This window comes from Neoarius graeffei, chromosome 5 (assembly GCF_027579695.1).
Source record: "Neoarius graeffei isolate fNeoGra1 chromosome 5, fNeoGra1.pri, whole genome shotgun sequence".
NCBI lineage: Eukaryota > Metazoa > Chordata > Actinopteri > Siluriformes > Ariidae > Neoarius > Neoarius graeffei.
Genome location: NC_083573.1, coordinates 32972152 through 32988842, shown reverse-complemented (window position 1 = coordinate 32988842; position 16691 = coordinate 32972152). Strand labels below are relative to the sequence as shown.

Sequence of the window (16691 nt, the reverse complement as noted above, 5' to 3'; positions counted from 1 at the left end):
GCACTAACCTTGATTGATAGCATTACACACACACACCTTTATCAGCATTTAATTTCTTTTCAATGATGATCCATCCGTTTGCTCCCAGGAAACGTACCTGATAAAGCACATGCGGAAGCACTCGCCAGACCTGGTACCCACTCCACCAACATCAGCTCAGCAGGGCCATAGTCCTGCAGGAGGAGGAAGTGCAGAAGGAGCTGCAGCAAGTCGTGCCGAGAGAACCAGCGCTTACCCACAGCCAGAGGGAGTGCCATGCGTATTTGACCTGCAGCAGTACAAACCAGTGACAGCACCAGATGTTTCATACAAAACAGTCAGCGTGTCTGATCTGTCCTCTCATAAAGACCTGTGCATCACAGTGGAGGCTTCGGCCATACAGGTGGAACACCTCAGCTCGTGAGGTAGGAGAGGCCTATGGGAAGAAAAAAAAAAAAAAGTGAGCACAGACTCTATAAACAGACGTGGTGCAGCGGAAAGGAATTAAGTGATGTGCTCGTACATGACCTCTCCAGGTACGAGAGGCCTACCTAAAGTAGGGATTAAAAATAATCAAAAGGACTGATTGAAATTAAATATGCTGATGGAAAGGAATTTCCTACTAGGCCTGCTCATGTCCACTGAAACAAGGACAAAATGAAATATTTAGAAAATGCCTTTTTTTTTTCCTTTTTTTTTTTTTAAACTTTCTCGGTTCTTCAGATATCCCGCTCTTCCTGATTCCCATCTATGGCTAGACCTTTTGAAAGATTTTATTTAATACAGTGGTTGTCATCTGTAGATATTTCTATCTACTCGTACACTACGAAATTTACACTTGCTCTTAATGGACAGTATATGAACATCTTCGATAATGTTGCGCAATATGCATGTGATATTTTGCCCTTAAAAGTTTAAAAAGGGGGAAAAAAAGTTTGCAATTAGGTTGGGGGAAAAATGTATATCTGATTATCTAGTATATTGTGTGTATGTGTGCAAGTTAAAGGATGCTTTAAATAGTGGTTTAAAAAAAGAAAAAAAAAACAACAAAAAAAACAGCAAAAAGAGGACATCGAGCATCAGCAGCAGCCAGTCACAAGCTCTCCGAGTTCTGGCATGAACTTTCATAATCCTCTTCACTCTTCATTTGTGTGGATGATGTAATACGCTCAACTGTTGTTAGTCTCCTGCTACTCTATCTTAGTATTAACTCTTGTAATGGATCCTACGCCCTATCATAGTCATTAATACGATCAGAATAGAATGAATTATCCTTTGAAAACAATAAAACGTAAAGTGTCTCAAACATGTTTAGTTTCAGTACCTTTTTATGTCCAACACTTCACCCAGCCAGTTGTTGTCGTAAACTGAAGGGGAAAAAAGTTACACATATTTAGACACACTCTGTTAGATTCAAAGATTGCAGATAACATTTATTTCAAAAAGTTTCATTTGGGTGTTTTTGTGACCTCAACTAATGTGAACTGATCTTTGAGGTAAGTCATTCATACGCTGCTGTAACAGCACTCTTGAAGAATACCTGCTTAAACAGCAGCACAAACGTACCACAGAATAACTTTATCCTTTAATAACATGATCAATATTTGTAGTCTTTTATTGCGTTGACTTTCAGCTCCCCACTGAGCCCCTGCACTCTGACCGCTGGGCTGTTTAAAATAACGGACGCTTCCATTCGCGGTTATGCGTGGGGGTGTTGTATAGTTGACCGCGTTCTGTCCGTATTCAGGTGGAGTTTAGATCAGACTTTCACACTGATTAATTGTTTCAAGTGTGATTTGTGTAATCGCTGTTAGGGACAGTGCAGTGTCATTAATGTTCAAAAGGAAAAAAAACTAACAAAACAAACCGCTTCCCCCCCCCCCAAAAAAAAGTGGTATGATCCATCTCGCGCATTCGCTGTTTGGCTAAGCGGCATCGAGAAACTAAGTTGGGTGTAAACAGGGCGAGAGCTAGCATAGCGCGGCTAAGCGGGGAGCGCAGGAAGACAGCGGCCGCGTCCGTGGTGGTTGTTAGCCGCCTTCATTCCAACATGCCTCGGAAGAAGCCGTTTAGTAACAAGCAGAAAAAGAAACAACTTCAGGTGAAGCGCGAGAAAAAGAGAGGAGGTGAGTGGCGTCATTTTGTCCAGGTTTAGCCGTCAAAGCTAACCGAAGTGGAGCCGAGGAGATCCAGCATTGCACAGCTCTGGAATGTGGTGTATTGGGTCCCCCCCTGTATTAGTAAACACCCCCTCCTTTGGTGTATTAGTAAACACCCCCTCTTTTGGTGTATTAGTAAACACCCTCTTTTGGTGTATTAGTGCCCCCCTCCTTTGGTGTATTAGTACGAGCCTTTGGTGTATTAGTACCCCCCTCCTTTGGTGTATTAGTACCCCCCTCCTTTGGTGTATTAGTACCCCCTCCTTTGATGTATTAGTGCCCCCCTCCTTTGGTGTATTAGTGCCCCCCTCCTTTGGTGTATTAGTGCCCCCCTCCTTTGGTGTATTAGTGCCCCCCTCCTTTGGTGTATTAGTGCCCCCCTCCTTTGGTGTATTAGTACCCCCTCCTTTGATGTATTAGTACTAGCCTTTGATGTATTAGTACGAGCCTTTGGTGTATTAGTACCCCCCTCCTTTGGTGTATTAGTACCCCCTCCTTTGATGTATTAGTGCCCCCCTCCTTTGGTGTATTAGTGCCCCCCTCCTTTGGTGTATTAGTACCCCCTCCTTTGATGTATTAGTGCCCCCCTCCTTTGGTGTATTAGTGCCCCCCTCCTTTGGTGTATTAGTACCCCCTCCTTTGATGTATTAGTGCCCCCCTCCTTTGGTGTATTAGTGCCCCCCTCCTTTGGTGTATTAGTGCCCCCCTCCTTTGGTGTATTAGTGCCCCCCTCCTTTGGTGTATTAGTGCCCCCCTCCTTTGGTGTATTAGTACCCCCTCCTTTGATGTATTAGTACTAGCCTTTGATGTATTAGTACGAGCCTTTGGTGTATTAGTACCCCCCTCCTTTGATGTATTAGTGCCCCCCTCCTTTGATGTATTAGTGCCCCCCTCCTTTGGTGTATTAGTGCCCCCCTCCTTTGGTGTATTAGTACCCCCTCCTTTGATGTATTAGTGCCCCCCTCCTTTGGTGTATTAGTACCCCCCTCCTTTGGTGTATTAGTACCCCCTCCTTTGATGTATTAGTGCCCCCCTCCTTTGGTGTATTAGTGCCCCCCTCCTTTGGTGTATTAGTGCCCCCCTCCTTTGGTGTATTAGTGCCCCCCTCCTTTGGTGTATTAGTGCCCCCCTCCTTTGGTGTATTAGTACCCCCCTCCTTTGGTGTATTAGTACCCCCCTCCTTTGGTGTATTAGTACCCCCTCCTTTGATGTATTAGTACGAGCCTTTGATGTATTAGTACGAGCCTTTGGTGTATTAGTACCCCCCTCCTTTGGTGTATTAGTACGAGCCTTTGGTGTATTAGTACCCCCCTCCTTTGGTGTATTAGTACCCCCTCCTTTGGTGTATTAGTACTAGCCTTTGGTGTATTAGTACCCCCCTCCTTTGATGTATTAGTACTAGCCTTTGGTGTATTAGTACCCCCCCACCTTTGGTGTATTAGTACTAGCCTTTGGTGTATTAGTACCCCCCCTCCTTTGGTGTATTAGTACCCCCTCCTTTGGTGTATTAGTACCCCCTCCTTTGGTGTATTAGTACTAGCCTTTGGTGTATTAGTACTAGCCTTTGGTGTATTAGTACCCCCTCCTTTTGATGTATTAGTACTAGTCTTTGGTGTATTAGTACCCCCCACCTTTGGTGTATTAGTACCCCCCACCTTTGGTGTATTAGTACCCCCCACCTTTGGTGTATTAGTACCCCCCACCTTTGGTGTATTAGTGCCCCCCTCCTTTGGTGTATTAGTACCCCCCCTCCTTTGGTGTATTAGTACCCCCCACCTTTGGTGTATTAGTGCCCCCCACCTTTGGTGTATTAGTGCCCCCCACCTTTGGTGTATTAGTGCCCCCCTCCTTTGGTGTATTAGTGCCCCCCTCCTTTGGTGTATTAGTGCCCCCCTCCTTTGGTGTATTAGTGCCCCCCTCCTTTGGTGTATTAGTGCCCCCCTCCTTTGGTGTATTAGTGCCCCCCTCCTTTGGTGTATTAGTGCCCCCCTCCTTTGGTGTATTAGTGCCCCCCTCCTTTGGTGTATTAGTGCCCCCCTCCTTTGGTGTATTAGTGCCCCCCTCCTTTGGTGTATTAGTGCCCCCCTCCTTTGGTGTATTAGTGCCCCCCTCCTTTGGTGTATTAGTGCCCCCCTCCTTTGGTGTATTAGTGCCCCCTCCTTTGGTGTATTAGTACCCCCTCCTTTGGTGTATTAGTACTAGCCTTTGGTGTATTAGTACCCCCTCCTTTGGTGTATTAGTACTAGCCTTTGGTGTATTAGTACCCCCCACCTTTGGTGTATTAGTACTAGCCTTTGGTGTATTAGTACCCCCCACCTTTGGTGTATTAGTACTAGCCTTTGGTGTATTAGTACCCCCCACCTTTGGTGTATTAGTACTAGCCTTTTGTGTATTAGTACCCCCCTCCTTTGGTGTATTAGTACCCCCCTCCTTTTGTGTATTAGTACGAGCCTTTGGTGTATTAGTACCCCCCTCCTTTGGTGTATTAGTACCCCCTCCTTTGATGTATTGGTACTAGCCTTTGGTGTATTAGTACTCCCCTCCTTTGGTGTATTAGTACTCCCCTCCTTTGGTGTATTAGTACTCCCCTCCTTTGGTGTATTAGTACTCCCCTCCTTTGGTGTATTAGTACCCCCTCCTTTGGTGTATTAGTACTAGCCTTTGGTGTATTAGTACTCCCCACCTTTGGTGTATTAGTACCCCCTCCTTTGGTGTATTAGTACTCCCCTCCTTTGGTGTATTAGTACTCCCCTCCTTTGGTGTATTAGTACCCCCTCCTTTGGTGTATTAGTACTAGCCTTTGGTGTATTAGTACCTCCCTCCTTTGGTGTATTAGTACTCCCCTCCTTTGGTGTATTAGTACTCCCCTCCTTTGGTGTATTAGTACCCCCTCCTTTGGTGTATTAGTACTAGCCTTTTGTGTATTAGTACCCCCCTCCTTTTGTGTATTAGTACGAGCCTTTGGTGTATTAGTACCCCCCTCCTTTGGTGTATTGGTACTAGCCTTTGGTGTATTAGTACCCCCCACCTTTGGTGTATTAGTACCCCCTCCTTTGATGTATTAGTACTAGCCTTTTGTGTATTAGTACCCCCCTCCTTTGGTGTATTAGTACCCCCCTCCTTTTGTGTATTAGTACGAGCCTTTGGTGTATTAGTACCCCCCTCCTTTGGTGTATTAGTACCCTCTCCTTTGATGTATTGGTACTAGCCTTTGGTGTATTAGTACTCCCCTCCTTTGGTGTATTAGTACCCCCTCCTTTGGTGTATTAGTACTAGCCTTTGGTGTATTAGTACCCCCTCCTTTGGTGTATTAGTACTAGCCTTTGGTGTATTAGTACCCCCTCCTTTTGATGTATTAGTACTAGCCTTTGGTGTATTAGTACCCCCCTCCTTTGGTGTATTAGTACCCCCTCCTTTGGTGTATTAGTACCCCCCTCCTTTGGTGTATTAGTACCCCCCTCCTTTGGTGTATTAGTACCCCCCTCCTTTGGTGTATTAGTACTAGCCTTTGGTCTATTAGTACCCCCCTCCTTTGGTCTATTAGTACCCCCCTCCTTTGGTCTATTAGTACTAGCCTTTGGTGTATTAGTACCCCCCTCCGTTGGTGTATTAGTATCCTTTCTTAGTGTATTAGTACTAGCCTTTGGTGTATTAGTATCCTTTCTTAGTGTATTAGTACTAGCCTTTGGTGTATTATTCAAATTCGAACTCACTCCAAATGATTACTGGTTATTAATTATTCACATCAAACAGCACTAAAGATAAGAATTCAACGCCTCAGCCGATTAGAACTAGAACATCGTTATTAGAATGAAACGATGATCACATCTTTAAACATTCTAGAATTTAACATTTAAAGTGTCCTCTGAAACTGCTCTGTTGAGCTGCGTAGATTTTTAAACATGCAAACCCTTAATTTGAATCAGCGAGCTCGTCAGAGTTTCTTCAACCGCTGTTAGTTTACACACACTCGGACAATAAAGTACTTTATTTTCTCTTTAGGGCTACAACGGCTTGTCAGTGGGGCAGGGGTTCTCAACCTTTTCTATTTTAAGGCCCCACCTATTCATACTTCTAATGAGTCAGGGCCCGTTAAAAACATCCCCTAATTATTTTGGCCATTGGAATCTAGTAATCTACTGTAAAGTGTATTAATGTAACACTCCTCTGTAACAGGGAGAGCCCAGGAATTAAATAAATGCAATAAAGACAAACTGTTTGTTTTTAAATTGTAGGTATTGTATTTAAAACTGCATGGATGTACCAGGAGCCGAGCCAAGCCGTGCATGCAGGGCGTTCAGTCAGAAGGGATTAATGATCCAAAAGTGGAGTCTGGGTGATTAACACAAGAACTTATTGATGTATTTTGTGTACAGCAAACAAGTACATTATTAAAACCAAGAAGTGGATATACAGTGGTGCTTGAAAGTTTGTGAACCCTTTAGAATGTTCTATATTTCTGCATAAATATGACCTAAAACAAGATCAGATTTTCACACAAGTCCTAAAAGTAGATAAAGAGGACCCAGTTAAACAAATGAGACAAAAATATTATTACTTGGTCATTTATTTATTGAGGAAAATGATCCAATATTACATATCTGTGAGTGGCAAAAGTATGTGAACCTTTGCTTTCAGTATCTGGTGTGACCCCCTTGTGCAGCAATAACTGCAACTAAACGTTTGCGGTAACTGTTGATCAGTCCTGCACACCGGCTTGGAGGAATTTTAGCCCGTTCCTCCGTACAGAACAGCTTCAACTCTGGGATGTTGGTGGGTTTTCTCATATGAACCACTCGCTTCAGGTCTTGAATTTCCTCCATTTGTACACAATCTGTCTGACTGTGGATTGGTGGAGTCCAAACTCTTTAGAGATGGTTTTGTAACCTTTTCCAGCCTGATGAGCATCGACAATTTTTCTGAGGTCCTCAGAAATCTCCTTTGTTCGTGCCATGATACACTTCCACAAACATGTGTTGTGCAGATCAGACTTTGATAGAGCCCTGTTCTTTAAATAAAACAGGGTGCCCGCTCTCATGTGATTTCAATCAATGGGACGACAAACACCTGACTCTAATTTCACTCACAGGTATGTAATATTGAATGGTTTTCCTCAATAAATAAATGACCAAGTATAATATTTTTTGTCTCATTTGTTTAACTGGGTTCTCTTTATCTACTTTTAGGACTTGTGTGAAAATCTGATGATGTTTTAGGTCATTTATGCAGAAATATAGAACATTCTAAAGGGTTCACAAACTTTCAAGCACCAATGTAGAACCCACTCAATGGAATAGATCCTAAAGGCCAATTTATGCTGACAACCCAGTCCTCGCAGACGGTGTCGCAGACAGTGTCTGCGTAGCCCCCCCACCTTCGCAGACGCTCTGCGCGCACCTCCCAAAAATTGTGACCACCGCAGAAGCCTCGCAGACAGCGCCGCAGACAAGAGGGCTCTGATTGGTCCACTCTACCCGCTGTACACGCACTTCCGCTTCCAGACTTTCCCGGTTTGTTTTGTTTTCACGACTGGCATTTTTAAAAACACGAGCGAAGATGGAGCAGCATGAAGAGCGGTTGATTGAGGAAGTGAGAAAGTACGTACATCTATACGACTCCAGTTCTAGTCATTATAAAAAATAAAAAAAAAGTTCTAGTCATTATAAGTAACCGGAGGATAAACCCTCCACTAACCACACCCACCAACTACTCCTAGCGACTTCGCGCCCCCTTGCGTTGTGCCGGTGAATAACATCGCGCACGCCTATTCCCCCGCTCAACAATAAATTACAACTGTCTGCGAAAAGCTATCTGCGAAAGCCTTGTCGCACGAGCATGCAGAGGCCTTAACACGCTAATGAAGAAGGATTTTTCCTATGAGTTGGAAAATTATCCATCCGTTGAGTTCCCCGACATCTCAGACTACCTGGTGTTGCAGACATCATTCTACACAGATGAAAACCTGGAAGAGCATGGAGGAGTGTGACCTTTTTATATGGCTGGGTTAAAGATAGACGGCAGTAGACAGATCGAAGTGCAGGAAGAGTGTCCACTGGTTGAGAAACACTGCTGTAAGGTACTTATTTGTACCCTATATATACTGATTGGGAACATGTATGTACCTTTTTGGCTCTATAAAGGTACACGTAAGGGGTGTTCACATGGCACGTATTTGCATCGATGCTGCACCGATGTATTTTGTTGCGATATATCTTACACCAGTGTAAATTTTGTGGAGCGTTCACACGTCACAAACCTGCTTACTAGAGAGAAGCGTGTTAGCACCGGTGCAGCCCCACTTGCGTTCACACGGCAGTTTTTGCGACCGTGCTATACGATAGTAATAATGCGGAAATGAAATATGCGCATGCGTGAAATGTACTTCCTTTTCCCGGTTGTCATGGCATCACCAAGCGCCGGGAAAACAACGTGGATGAAGACACCAGTGTTGCCAGATACTGCTGACGTTTTCCAGCACAAAATATGTTCAAAACCGCCCAATCTGGCAACACTGGAAGACACGCAGTTCTGTTGTTGTTGATATTCGCCATTTTGGAAGCACAAAATACCAGGATGCAAATTACACAATGCCCGTATGTAATCAACTCTCCTCACGCGTAGCGAGTCTACCCCTGTAGTGTTCAGACGTCCCATTTTATACCGCTGCTGCCCCACAAACTAGCATTTACTCCGGAGTAAATTTCTTAAACCACCTCCCGAGCAGGGTTAGATTTGCACCGGTTTAAGCAGCTGTCAGGGGCTACACCGGTATGACTTTGTACCGTGTGAACGCTCTACCGGGGCAGCCCCGGTGCTACACCGGAGTAAAAGTTGCCGTGTGAACACCCCTATAGTTACCTTGAGGTCCAGTAATGAGCCCTAGGGGGTACAGTAGTATAGATTGGGGGACAGAAACGGACTCCTACTGTACCCCTATTTCTGATGGTGCAGAAGTTGAATGAAAAATCAAGTCAAAAACTTCAAGTTCAAACTTTCCTTTAAAAAAAAAAGGCTGTGTTGTCTTTAGAGTGATCAACCATAGATGCAGGCTTGATTAACTATTCACATTTAACCATGGGGCTAAACCACCAGATACCATGTGTTCAAATCAAACGAATCGATTCTATTAGTGCAAAATGAACGGTTTAGTGTCGGGACTTTGATAGAATCGACTCTCTTATGTGTTGCTATGAAACAGGACTCAGTGTGAGGTGAGGTGAGGAAAACCAGTAAGTTCTGCTCTGCTGCTATTGGAAAAGCAAACCTGCCTACTTTTTTTTTTTTTTTTAACTAACTATGGTGGAATAAATAAAATGCTGTGAAATCTTGCTGAATGGTAGGTGGGTTTGAATCAGTGGACATCATCGGTATAACTCCTGTCTGTGTCCATCTCCGGTGGGTTTGCGTTATGCGGAATGGCAGCGTGCAGACTCGGTACGCTGTTATGGAAGAATGAAGGGGGTGATTTATTTGGAAAACGTTTCAAGCAGCTCCCCATTTTATGGCTCAATTTGATAATCTAAAAATTCTGTGCATTTAGTGGTTCTGCGAAATCAACCTTCCTGTGTCCCTTGACTTTTAACTGCCTGATCAAGCACATCTCTCCTTTGTAGGTACAGTGGATATAAAAAGTGTACACACCCGTTAAAATGATCAGTTTTTCTGATGTTAAAAAAAAAAGAGACCACGATAAATAATTTCAAAACTTTTCCCACCTTTAATGTGACCTATACCTGTACAATTCAACTGAAAATCAAACAAATCTGTTAGGGGGGGATAAACATTAAAAAAAAAAAACTACAATAAGCTGGTTGCATATGTGTGCACACCCTTAAACTTTTTGTTGAAGCACCTTTTGATTTAATTACAGCATTCAGTCTTTTTGGGTTCACACCTGCCATCAAGTAAAATGACTCTGATTAACCCCAAATAAAGTTCAGACATTTACTCAGTTGCATCCTCCAGCAAAAGCCAGGGTTCACAGAGAGCTTACAAAGCGTCAAAGGGGTCTCATTGTTGAAAGGTATCAGTCAGGAGAAGGGTGCAAAAACATTTCCACAGCATTAGATATATCATGGAGCACAGTGAAGACCGTCATCAAGAAGTGGAGAAAATATGGGACAACAGTGACATTACTGAGAACTGGACGTCCCTCCAAAATTGATGAAAAGACGAGATGAAAACTGGTCAGGGAGGCTGCCGAGAGGCCGACAGCAACACTGAAGGAGCTGCAGGGATTTCTGGCAAGTACTGGTTGTGTACTACACGTGACAACAATCTCCCGTATTCTCCATATGTCTGGACTATGAGGTAGGGTCAAAGAACATCATCCAGACCCGGATAAATTTTGAAAAAAAAAAAAAAGTCAACTCTCCCAAAAGCATGTGGGAAAATGTGTTATGGTCTGATGAAACCAAGGTTGAACTTTTTGGCCACAATTCCAAAAGGTATGTTTGGTGCAAAAACACCACTGCACATCACCAAAAGAACTCCATAACCACGGTGAAGCATGGTGGTGGCAGCATCATGTTTTGGGGTTGTTTTTCTTCAGCTGGAACAGGGGCTTTAGTCAAGGTGGAGGGAATTATGAACAGTTCTAAATACCAGTTAATTTTAGCCCAAAACCTTCAGGTGTCTGCTAGAAAGCTGAAGATAAATTTCATCTTTCAGCACGACAACGACCCCAAAGACATTTTGGAACGGCCCAGACCTAAATCCAATTGAAAATCTGTGGGGTGACCTGAAGAGGGCTGTGCACAAGAGCTGCCCTCGCAATCTGACAGATTTGGAGCGCTTTTGCGAGGAAGAGTGGGCAAATATTACCAAGTCTAGATGCGGCAGGCTGATAGACTCCGACCCAAAACGACTGAATGCTGTAATTAAATCAAAAGGTGCTTCAGCAAAGTATTAGTTTAAGGGTGTGCATACTTATGCAACCAGCTTATTGTATTTTTTATTTTTTTTTCCCTTAGCAGATTTGTTTGATTTTCAGTTGAATTGTACGGGTTATAGGTCACATTAAAAGTGGGACGTTTTTTGAAATTATTTATAGTGGTCTTAGGTTTTTCTGATGTAAAAAAAAATATATCGTTTTAACAGGGTGTGTACACTTTTTTTTTTTTTTTTAAATATATCCACTGTATCTGTGTTCCCATTGATGCCCTTCATTCCTGATTCTAACTTCCAGATTCATTGTCACACAGAGACAGTGTGCGAGAGAGAGAGATTGGGGAGGAAAAAACCCTTCTAGGCAGAAAGTATGCACAAGTGGTTTTCTCCACTGCGCCTGAATAAGAGCAGTGTTCGGGTTTTGAGTATAATGTTGGCAGGGAATAGGAAAGCAAGAGGTCATGCACTGAATATAAAGACATAACTTCCATAAATGGTCATAACTGTCAGATGATTCATTTCAAATCCCGCAAGGAGATTTTTACAGAGATACCTTTTGTTTTGGATGCCGACATCCAGCAATAAAATTAGTTTCCGTCACATCAAATTAACATCAGAGCTTCTCTCGTGAGAGTATAGGATCATGTTTGTAAAAGCGTGTGTGTCTTTGTGAAGGTGATACGGGCTCGGATCAAAGTAGCCGGAATGCGAGTATCGAGAGAGCCGTTAGACGGGACCGGCAGTCAGACACCTCGGACAGCGAGACGACGGATATAAGGAGAATCAACCACCAGCCTGGCACCAGAGACAGCAGATATGACCCCAACAGGTGAGCGCCAGATCGGCAAAACAGTAATTCAAGAAGTGTGTGCGCATAAATTTGTAGGACAGGTCTGCCTGCGCTATCATTTCGAGTTACTTGAACACACAAGGGGACGCTGTGGCCCAATGGTTATAGAAGCAGCTTTGGGACCAAAAGGTCACTGGTTCGATTCCCTGGACCAGCAGGAATGGCTGAAGTGCCCTTGAGCAAGGCACCGAACCCCCAGGCTGCTCTGGGTATGTTGTACGTCACTCTGGATAAGAGCGTCTGCTAAATACCTGTAATGTAACACAAGCACAGCTTGAGTCGTGTATATATGTGGACGGCACCCTCCAGAATTTATTCATAAATTTGAGCAAAAGACAAAAGGTGTGTTTTTAAGGTAGTAGAATTGATATTTTGTGACGCCTGTCCTGTAGATCATTGATTCCCAACCACTGTGCCGCGGCACATTAGTGTGCCGTGAGAGGTCATCAGGTGTGCCGTGGGAAATTATCCAATTTCACTTAATTGTTCTGAAAATTATTTATTTACTGCAAATAATTTGTCTTCGTTCGTCTATGCCAGCGACGTATAGTGACAGGCAGAACAATTAAATACTCTTCCACTAGATGGCAGCAGGTAGCTAATTAACCTGTGTATCTACCTGTTGCCATTCAAACAATAGAATTAGTAATGCTTCAGGTGTGACAGCGGTGATAGCGATGAATAAATATTTGAAAAGAAAAAGTACACAATCCAAACTGGGTCCTGGAGAAAATTCTGACCCAGATGAAGGCCCTAGTATGAGTAGAGGTCAGAAGAAAACAAAAAAAAGTGATTTTCCACAACCTATCTATGCGAGCTGGGCTTTTCAAGCATGACTACTATAAAAACTAAAAAAGGAGAGTGACTCAGAGCTGTTGAGGAAGATCTTCGTGTGTGTCTTTCTTCAATTCCTGCGAGTATATCAGCTTTGTGTTCAACTAAACAGGCCCAGGTTTCACACTGAGTAAGTAAAATGTGAGTAAATTGAGACTAGATGATCATTATATTTCATTATATATATACTTTTTGTGGTGGTGTAGTGGTTAGCGCTGTCGCCTCACAGCAAGAAGGTCCGGGTTTGAGCCCCGTGGCCAGCAAGGGCCTTTCTGTGCGGAGTTTGCATGTTCTCCCCGTGTCCGTGTGGATTTCCTCCGGGTGCTCCGGTTTCCCCCACAGTCCAAAGACATGCAGGTTAGGTTAACTGGTGACTCTAAATTGACCGTAGGTGTGAATGTGAGTGTGAATGGTTGTCTGTGTCTATGTATCAGCCCTGTGATGACCTGGCGACTTGTCCAGGGTGTACCCCGCCTTTCGCCCGTAGTCAGCTGGGATAGGCTCCAGCTCGCCTTCGACCCTGTAGAACAGGATAAAGCAGCTAGAGATAATGAGATGAGATACTTTTTGTGACATTTTTGTTTGGTGGTGTGCCGTGGGATTTTTCGAATGTAAAATATGTGCCATGGCTTAAGAAAGGTTGGGAAACACTGCTGTAGAGAATAACAGCATCGAGTCTCTTCCTGTAATATAGAACACGGTTGGAGGATCTTCTAGAGGGATCCACTCGTACATGCCTTGTTATATTCGTATTTTCATGTGTGTATGTGGACTTCAGGTTCAATACAGCTCGAGCTGCACTGTTTCGGTCTCGATTTGGAAGTAAATTTGTCTCATCTTGTCAAGTTTGAACTTCCTGGCAGAAGCAGCCATATTTAGGCTAAATACTTCAGAATTCATCTTCGCCAGAGCCCCAAACCATCAGGCACAAACCAGCTCCAACATACCAGTAACTCTGAAGGGCACTGTGTTACCGTAACCTCAGGTTTCCGGTCAGAACAGAACTTTTATCTTTATACTCCAAATATTAGCTGAGATACACCAATCAGCAATGACACTAAAACTACTGACGGGTGACGTGAATAACATTGATTATCTCATTACAATGGCACCTGTCAAGGAGTGGGATAGATTCAGCAGCAAGAGAACACTCAGTTCTTGAAGTTGATGTGTTGGAAGCAGCAAAAATGGACAAGCGTAAGGATCTGAGCGACTTTTCACAAGGGCCAAATTGTCATGTCTGGGTCTGAGCACCTCCAAAATGGCACATCTTGTGGGCTGTTCCTACCAAAAGTGGTCCAAGGAAGGAGAACCAGTGAACCAGTGATAGGGTCATGGGTGTCGAAGGCGAGCTCATACGGTCCAAACCCACTGAAGAGCTACTGGAGCACAAACTGCTGAAAAACTGGCTAAAACCGAAAGGTGTCAGCGTTAACATCGACACCTATGACCCTGTTCACTGGTTATCCTAGCTCGGCCCACTTTTGATAGGTTCTAACCACTGCATACCAGGAACACCCTACAAGATGTGTCATTTTGGAGGTGCTCAGACCCAGTCATCACAATTTGGCCCTTGTGAAAGTTGCTCAGATCCTTACACTTGCCCATTTTTCCTGCTTCCAACACATCAACTTCAAGAACTAACTGACCGATCTCTTGCTGCTGAATCTATCCCATCCCTTGACAGGTGCCGTTGTAATGAGAGAATCAATGTTATTCACTTCACCTGTCAGTGGTTTTAGTGTTATGGCTGATTGGTGGATACGCCTTTAAATGTGTCCTTATAACTTGTTTTTTACGGAAGCCGAGAGAGGCCCTTCATATAATCCTTTTTTTTTTCACCTTGTTATCCCGAGATAACGACATAATTAATTCAGGATCTCGAGAAAACACCACAACTAATTCGAGATCTCGAGAAAACAAAACCGTTATTCCGAGATAACGGCATAATTAATTCAGGATCTCGAGAAAACAACACAACTAATTCGAGATCTCGAGAAAACAAAACCGTTATTTCGAGATCTCGAGAAAACAAAACAATTATTCCGTGATCTCGAGAAAACAAAACAATTATTTCATGATCTCGAGTAAACAGCTGAGAAATGGTTCATTCAGGTGCGCCAAGAGACTTGTGATATGCTGACTTTGGGGCTATTTCTCATTCTGTATAGACGCAACTTTGGTCATTAGAATGTCTGGAATAATCGATCACCTAATAAGGCAATATTTTGATCAGGGGTTGACACAGGGAGAGATTGCATTAAGTCTTTTAATAAGGGATAATTTCAAAATTAGTCCGCGGCACCTCCGCAGAAGACTGGCCCAGGGAGAGAATATCTCAGCTGTTTTCTCGAGATCATGAAATAATTGTTTTGTTTTCTCGAGATCACGGAATAATTTTGTTTTCTCGAGATCTTGAATTAGTTGAGTTGTTTTCTCGAGATCCTGAATTAATTATGTCGCTATCTCGGGATAACAAGGTGAATAAAAAAAGATTATATGAAGGGCCTCTCGCGGCTTCTGTAGGTTTTAGTTTGTTTGTTGTTGTTTTTTTTAAAATCAAAAACGGCCCTTAGTTTGGGAATACATTTTGGGCGATATTCAAATGTGGAAAATTTGAATATTTTCTATAATAAATCTGAACAAGGCTACACAAACACATTTTTCCAGCCAGAAGTGAGCATTTACATACGCAGGCACACCTGGCACATATGCACATCTAACATCTTCACTCAGTAGTTAAAACTGTGGTGGTGTTTGGCTGAGAAAGAAAGGGAAGATGCAAATTAATTGGATTTAAAAAGTACGATTCCCAGCCTTCTGGGGTTTTTTCCCCCCCCCCTTTTTTGTTCAAATCTGTTTTTCTTACTCCGATGAAAGAAGAAAGGAAGCAGAATGAGGCATTTTAAATGTCTGATCACAAAGTTAAACCTTTCCAGTGTGGGTGGGTTTGTTTTGTTCTTTGTGCAATCAATGAACCTGAGTGAAATTGTCTACCAGGTCCAGATGTCCTTCAGGAATAGACAGGTCTAGCTAGGTCTGAGATGATGATGATGATGACCTTCGTGACGTTTCTGTTCAGGTTTCGACTTCACTTTGAAAAGGAGAGCAAAGAGGAGGTGGAGAAAAGGAAGAAAATGGCCAGAGAGAAAATACTGCAAGCAGTTCCAGAGAGAGACTTGGAGATGGACATAAAAGACGTCTATCCTGAAGAGAGAGGTTTATCTGCTTTAGACATATTTGCAAGTTGATAAGGTTGAGTTTAATTCAGGTTTGTTTGTTTATGTACACTACCGTTCAAAAGTTTGGGGTCACTTTGAAATGTCCTTATTTTTGAAAGAAAAGCACTGTTCTTTTCAATGAAGATCACTTTAAACTAATGAGAAATCCACTCTATACATTGCTAATGTGCTAAATGACTATTCTAGCTGCAAATGTCTGGTTTTTGGTGCAATATCTCCATAGGTGTATAGAGGCCCATTTCCAGCAACTCTCACTCCAGTGTTCTAATGGTACACTCAGTACGTTTACATGCACATCCAAATCGAGCTACTGTCGGTAATCGAGCAAAGGGTCCCAGCAGGGGTGCCAGAGAAATCCAATCCTACATGCAACTGTGAAATCGAGCTATTGTGTAAGGTGCATTGTGCACCCGAGCCACAGGTGGCGCTACATGCCCCATCGTGTTGGTACACTTCCGGTTGTCGTCATGAAGAAGAGCTATAGTGTTGCCAGATACTGCTGACGTTTTCCAGTCCAAAACATGTTCAAATCCGCCAAAATGCACTTAAAACCTCCCAATCTGGCAACACTGGCAGTTTCGTGTTCAAGCTGTTAGGCTTGCTCTAACAGACTGTATGGCTACAAACTGTCCGGCGCAGACCACTGTTTTGTAAGACAACTTATTTTGCACAATTGTATATTTTTCTAAAGTCCATTTTTTGCTTACAAAAAAATTTTTTTTTTGCTTACAATTTAAC

At 43.2% G+C, this 16691-nt stretch overlaps 2 protein-coding genes across 3 annotated transcripts in view; both read left to right on the top strand.

The window, feature by feature from the left end:
• The window catches only part of znf384b (zinc finger protein 384 b), a 60887-nt gene extending 59602 nt beyond the window's left edge, over positions 1–1285 (top strand). For both annotated transcript variants that reach the window (XM_060921573.1, XM_060921572.1), the window contains one exon: positions 89–1285. In XM_060921573.1, coding sequence (XP_060777556.1) covers positions 89–403 — 315 coding nt within the window. In that variant the 3' untranslated portion in view covers positions 404–1285. The remainder of the gene's footprint in view (positions 1–88) is intronic.
• A 635-nt stretch (positions 1286–1920) lies between these two features.
• gnl1 (guanine nucleotide binding protein-like 1) overlaps positions 1921–16691 on the top strand; it is a 57839-nt gene continuing 43068 nt past the window's right edge. Inside the window, exons 1-3 of the mRNA XM_060921563.1 lie at positions 1921–2105; positions 11703–11856; positions 15794–15930. Coding sequence (XP_060777546.1) covers positions 2030–2105; positions 11703–11856; positions 15794–15930 — 367 coding nt within the window. The 5' untranslated portion in view covers positions 1921–2029. The remainder of the gene's footprint in view (positions 2106–11702; positions 11857–15793; positions 15931–16691) is intronic.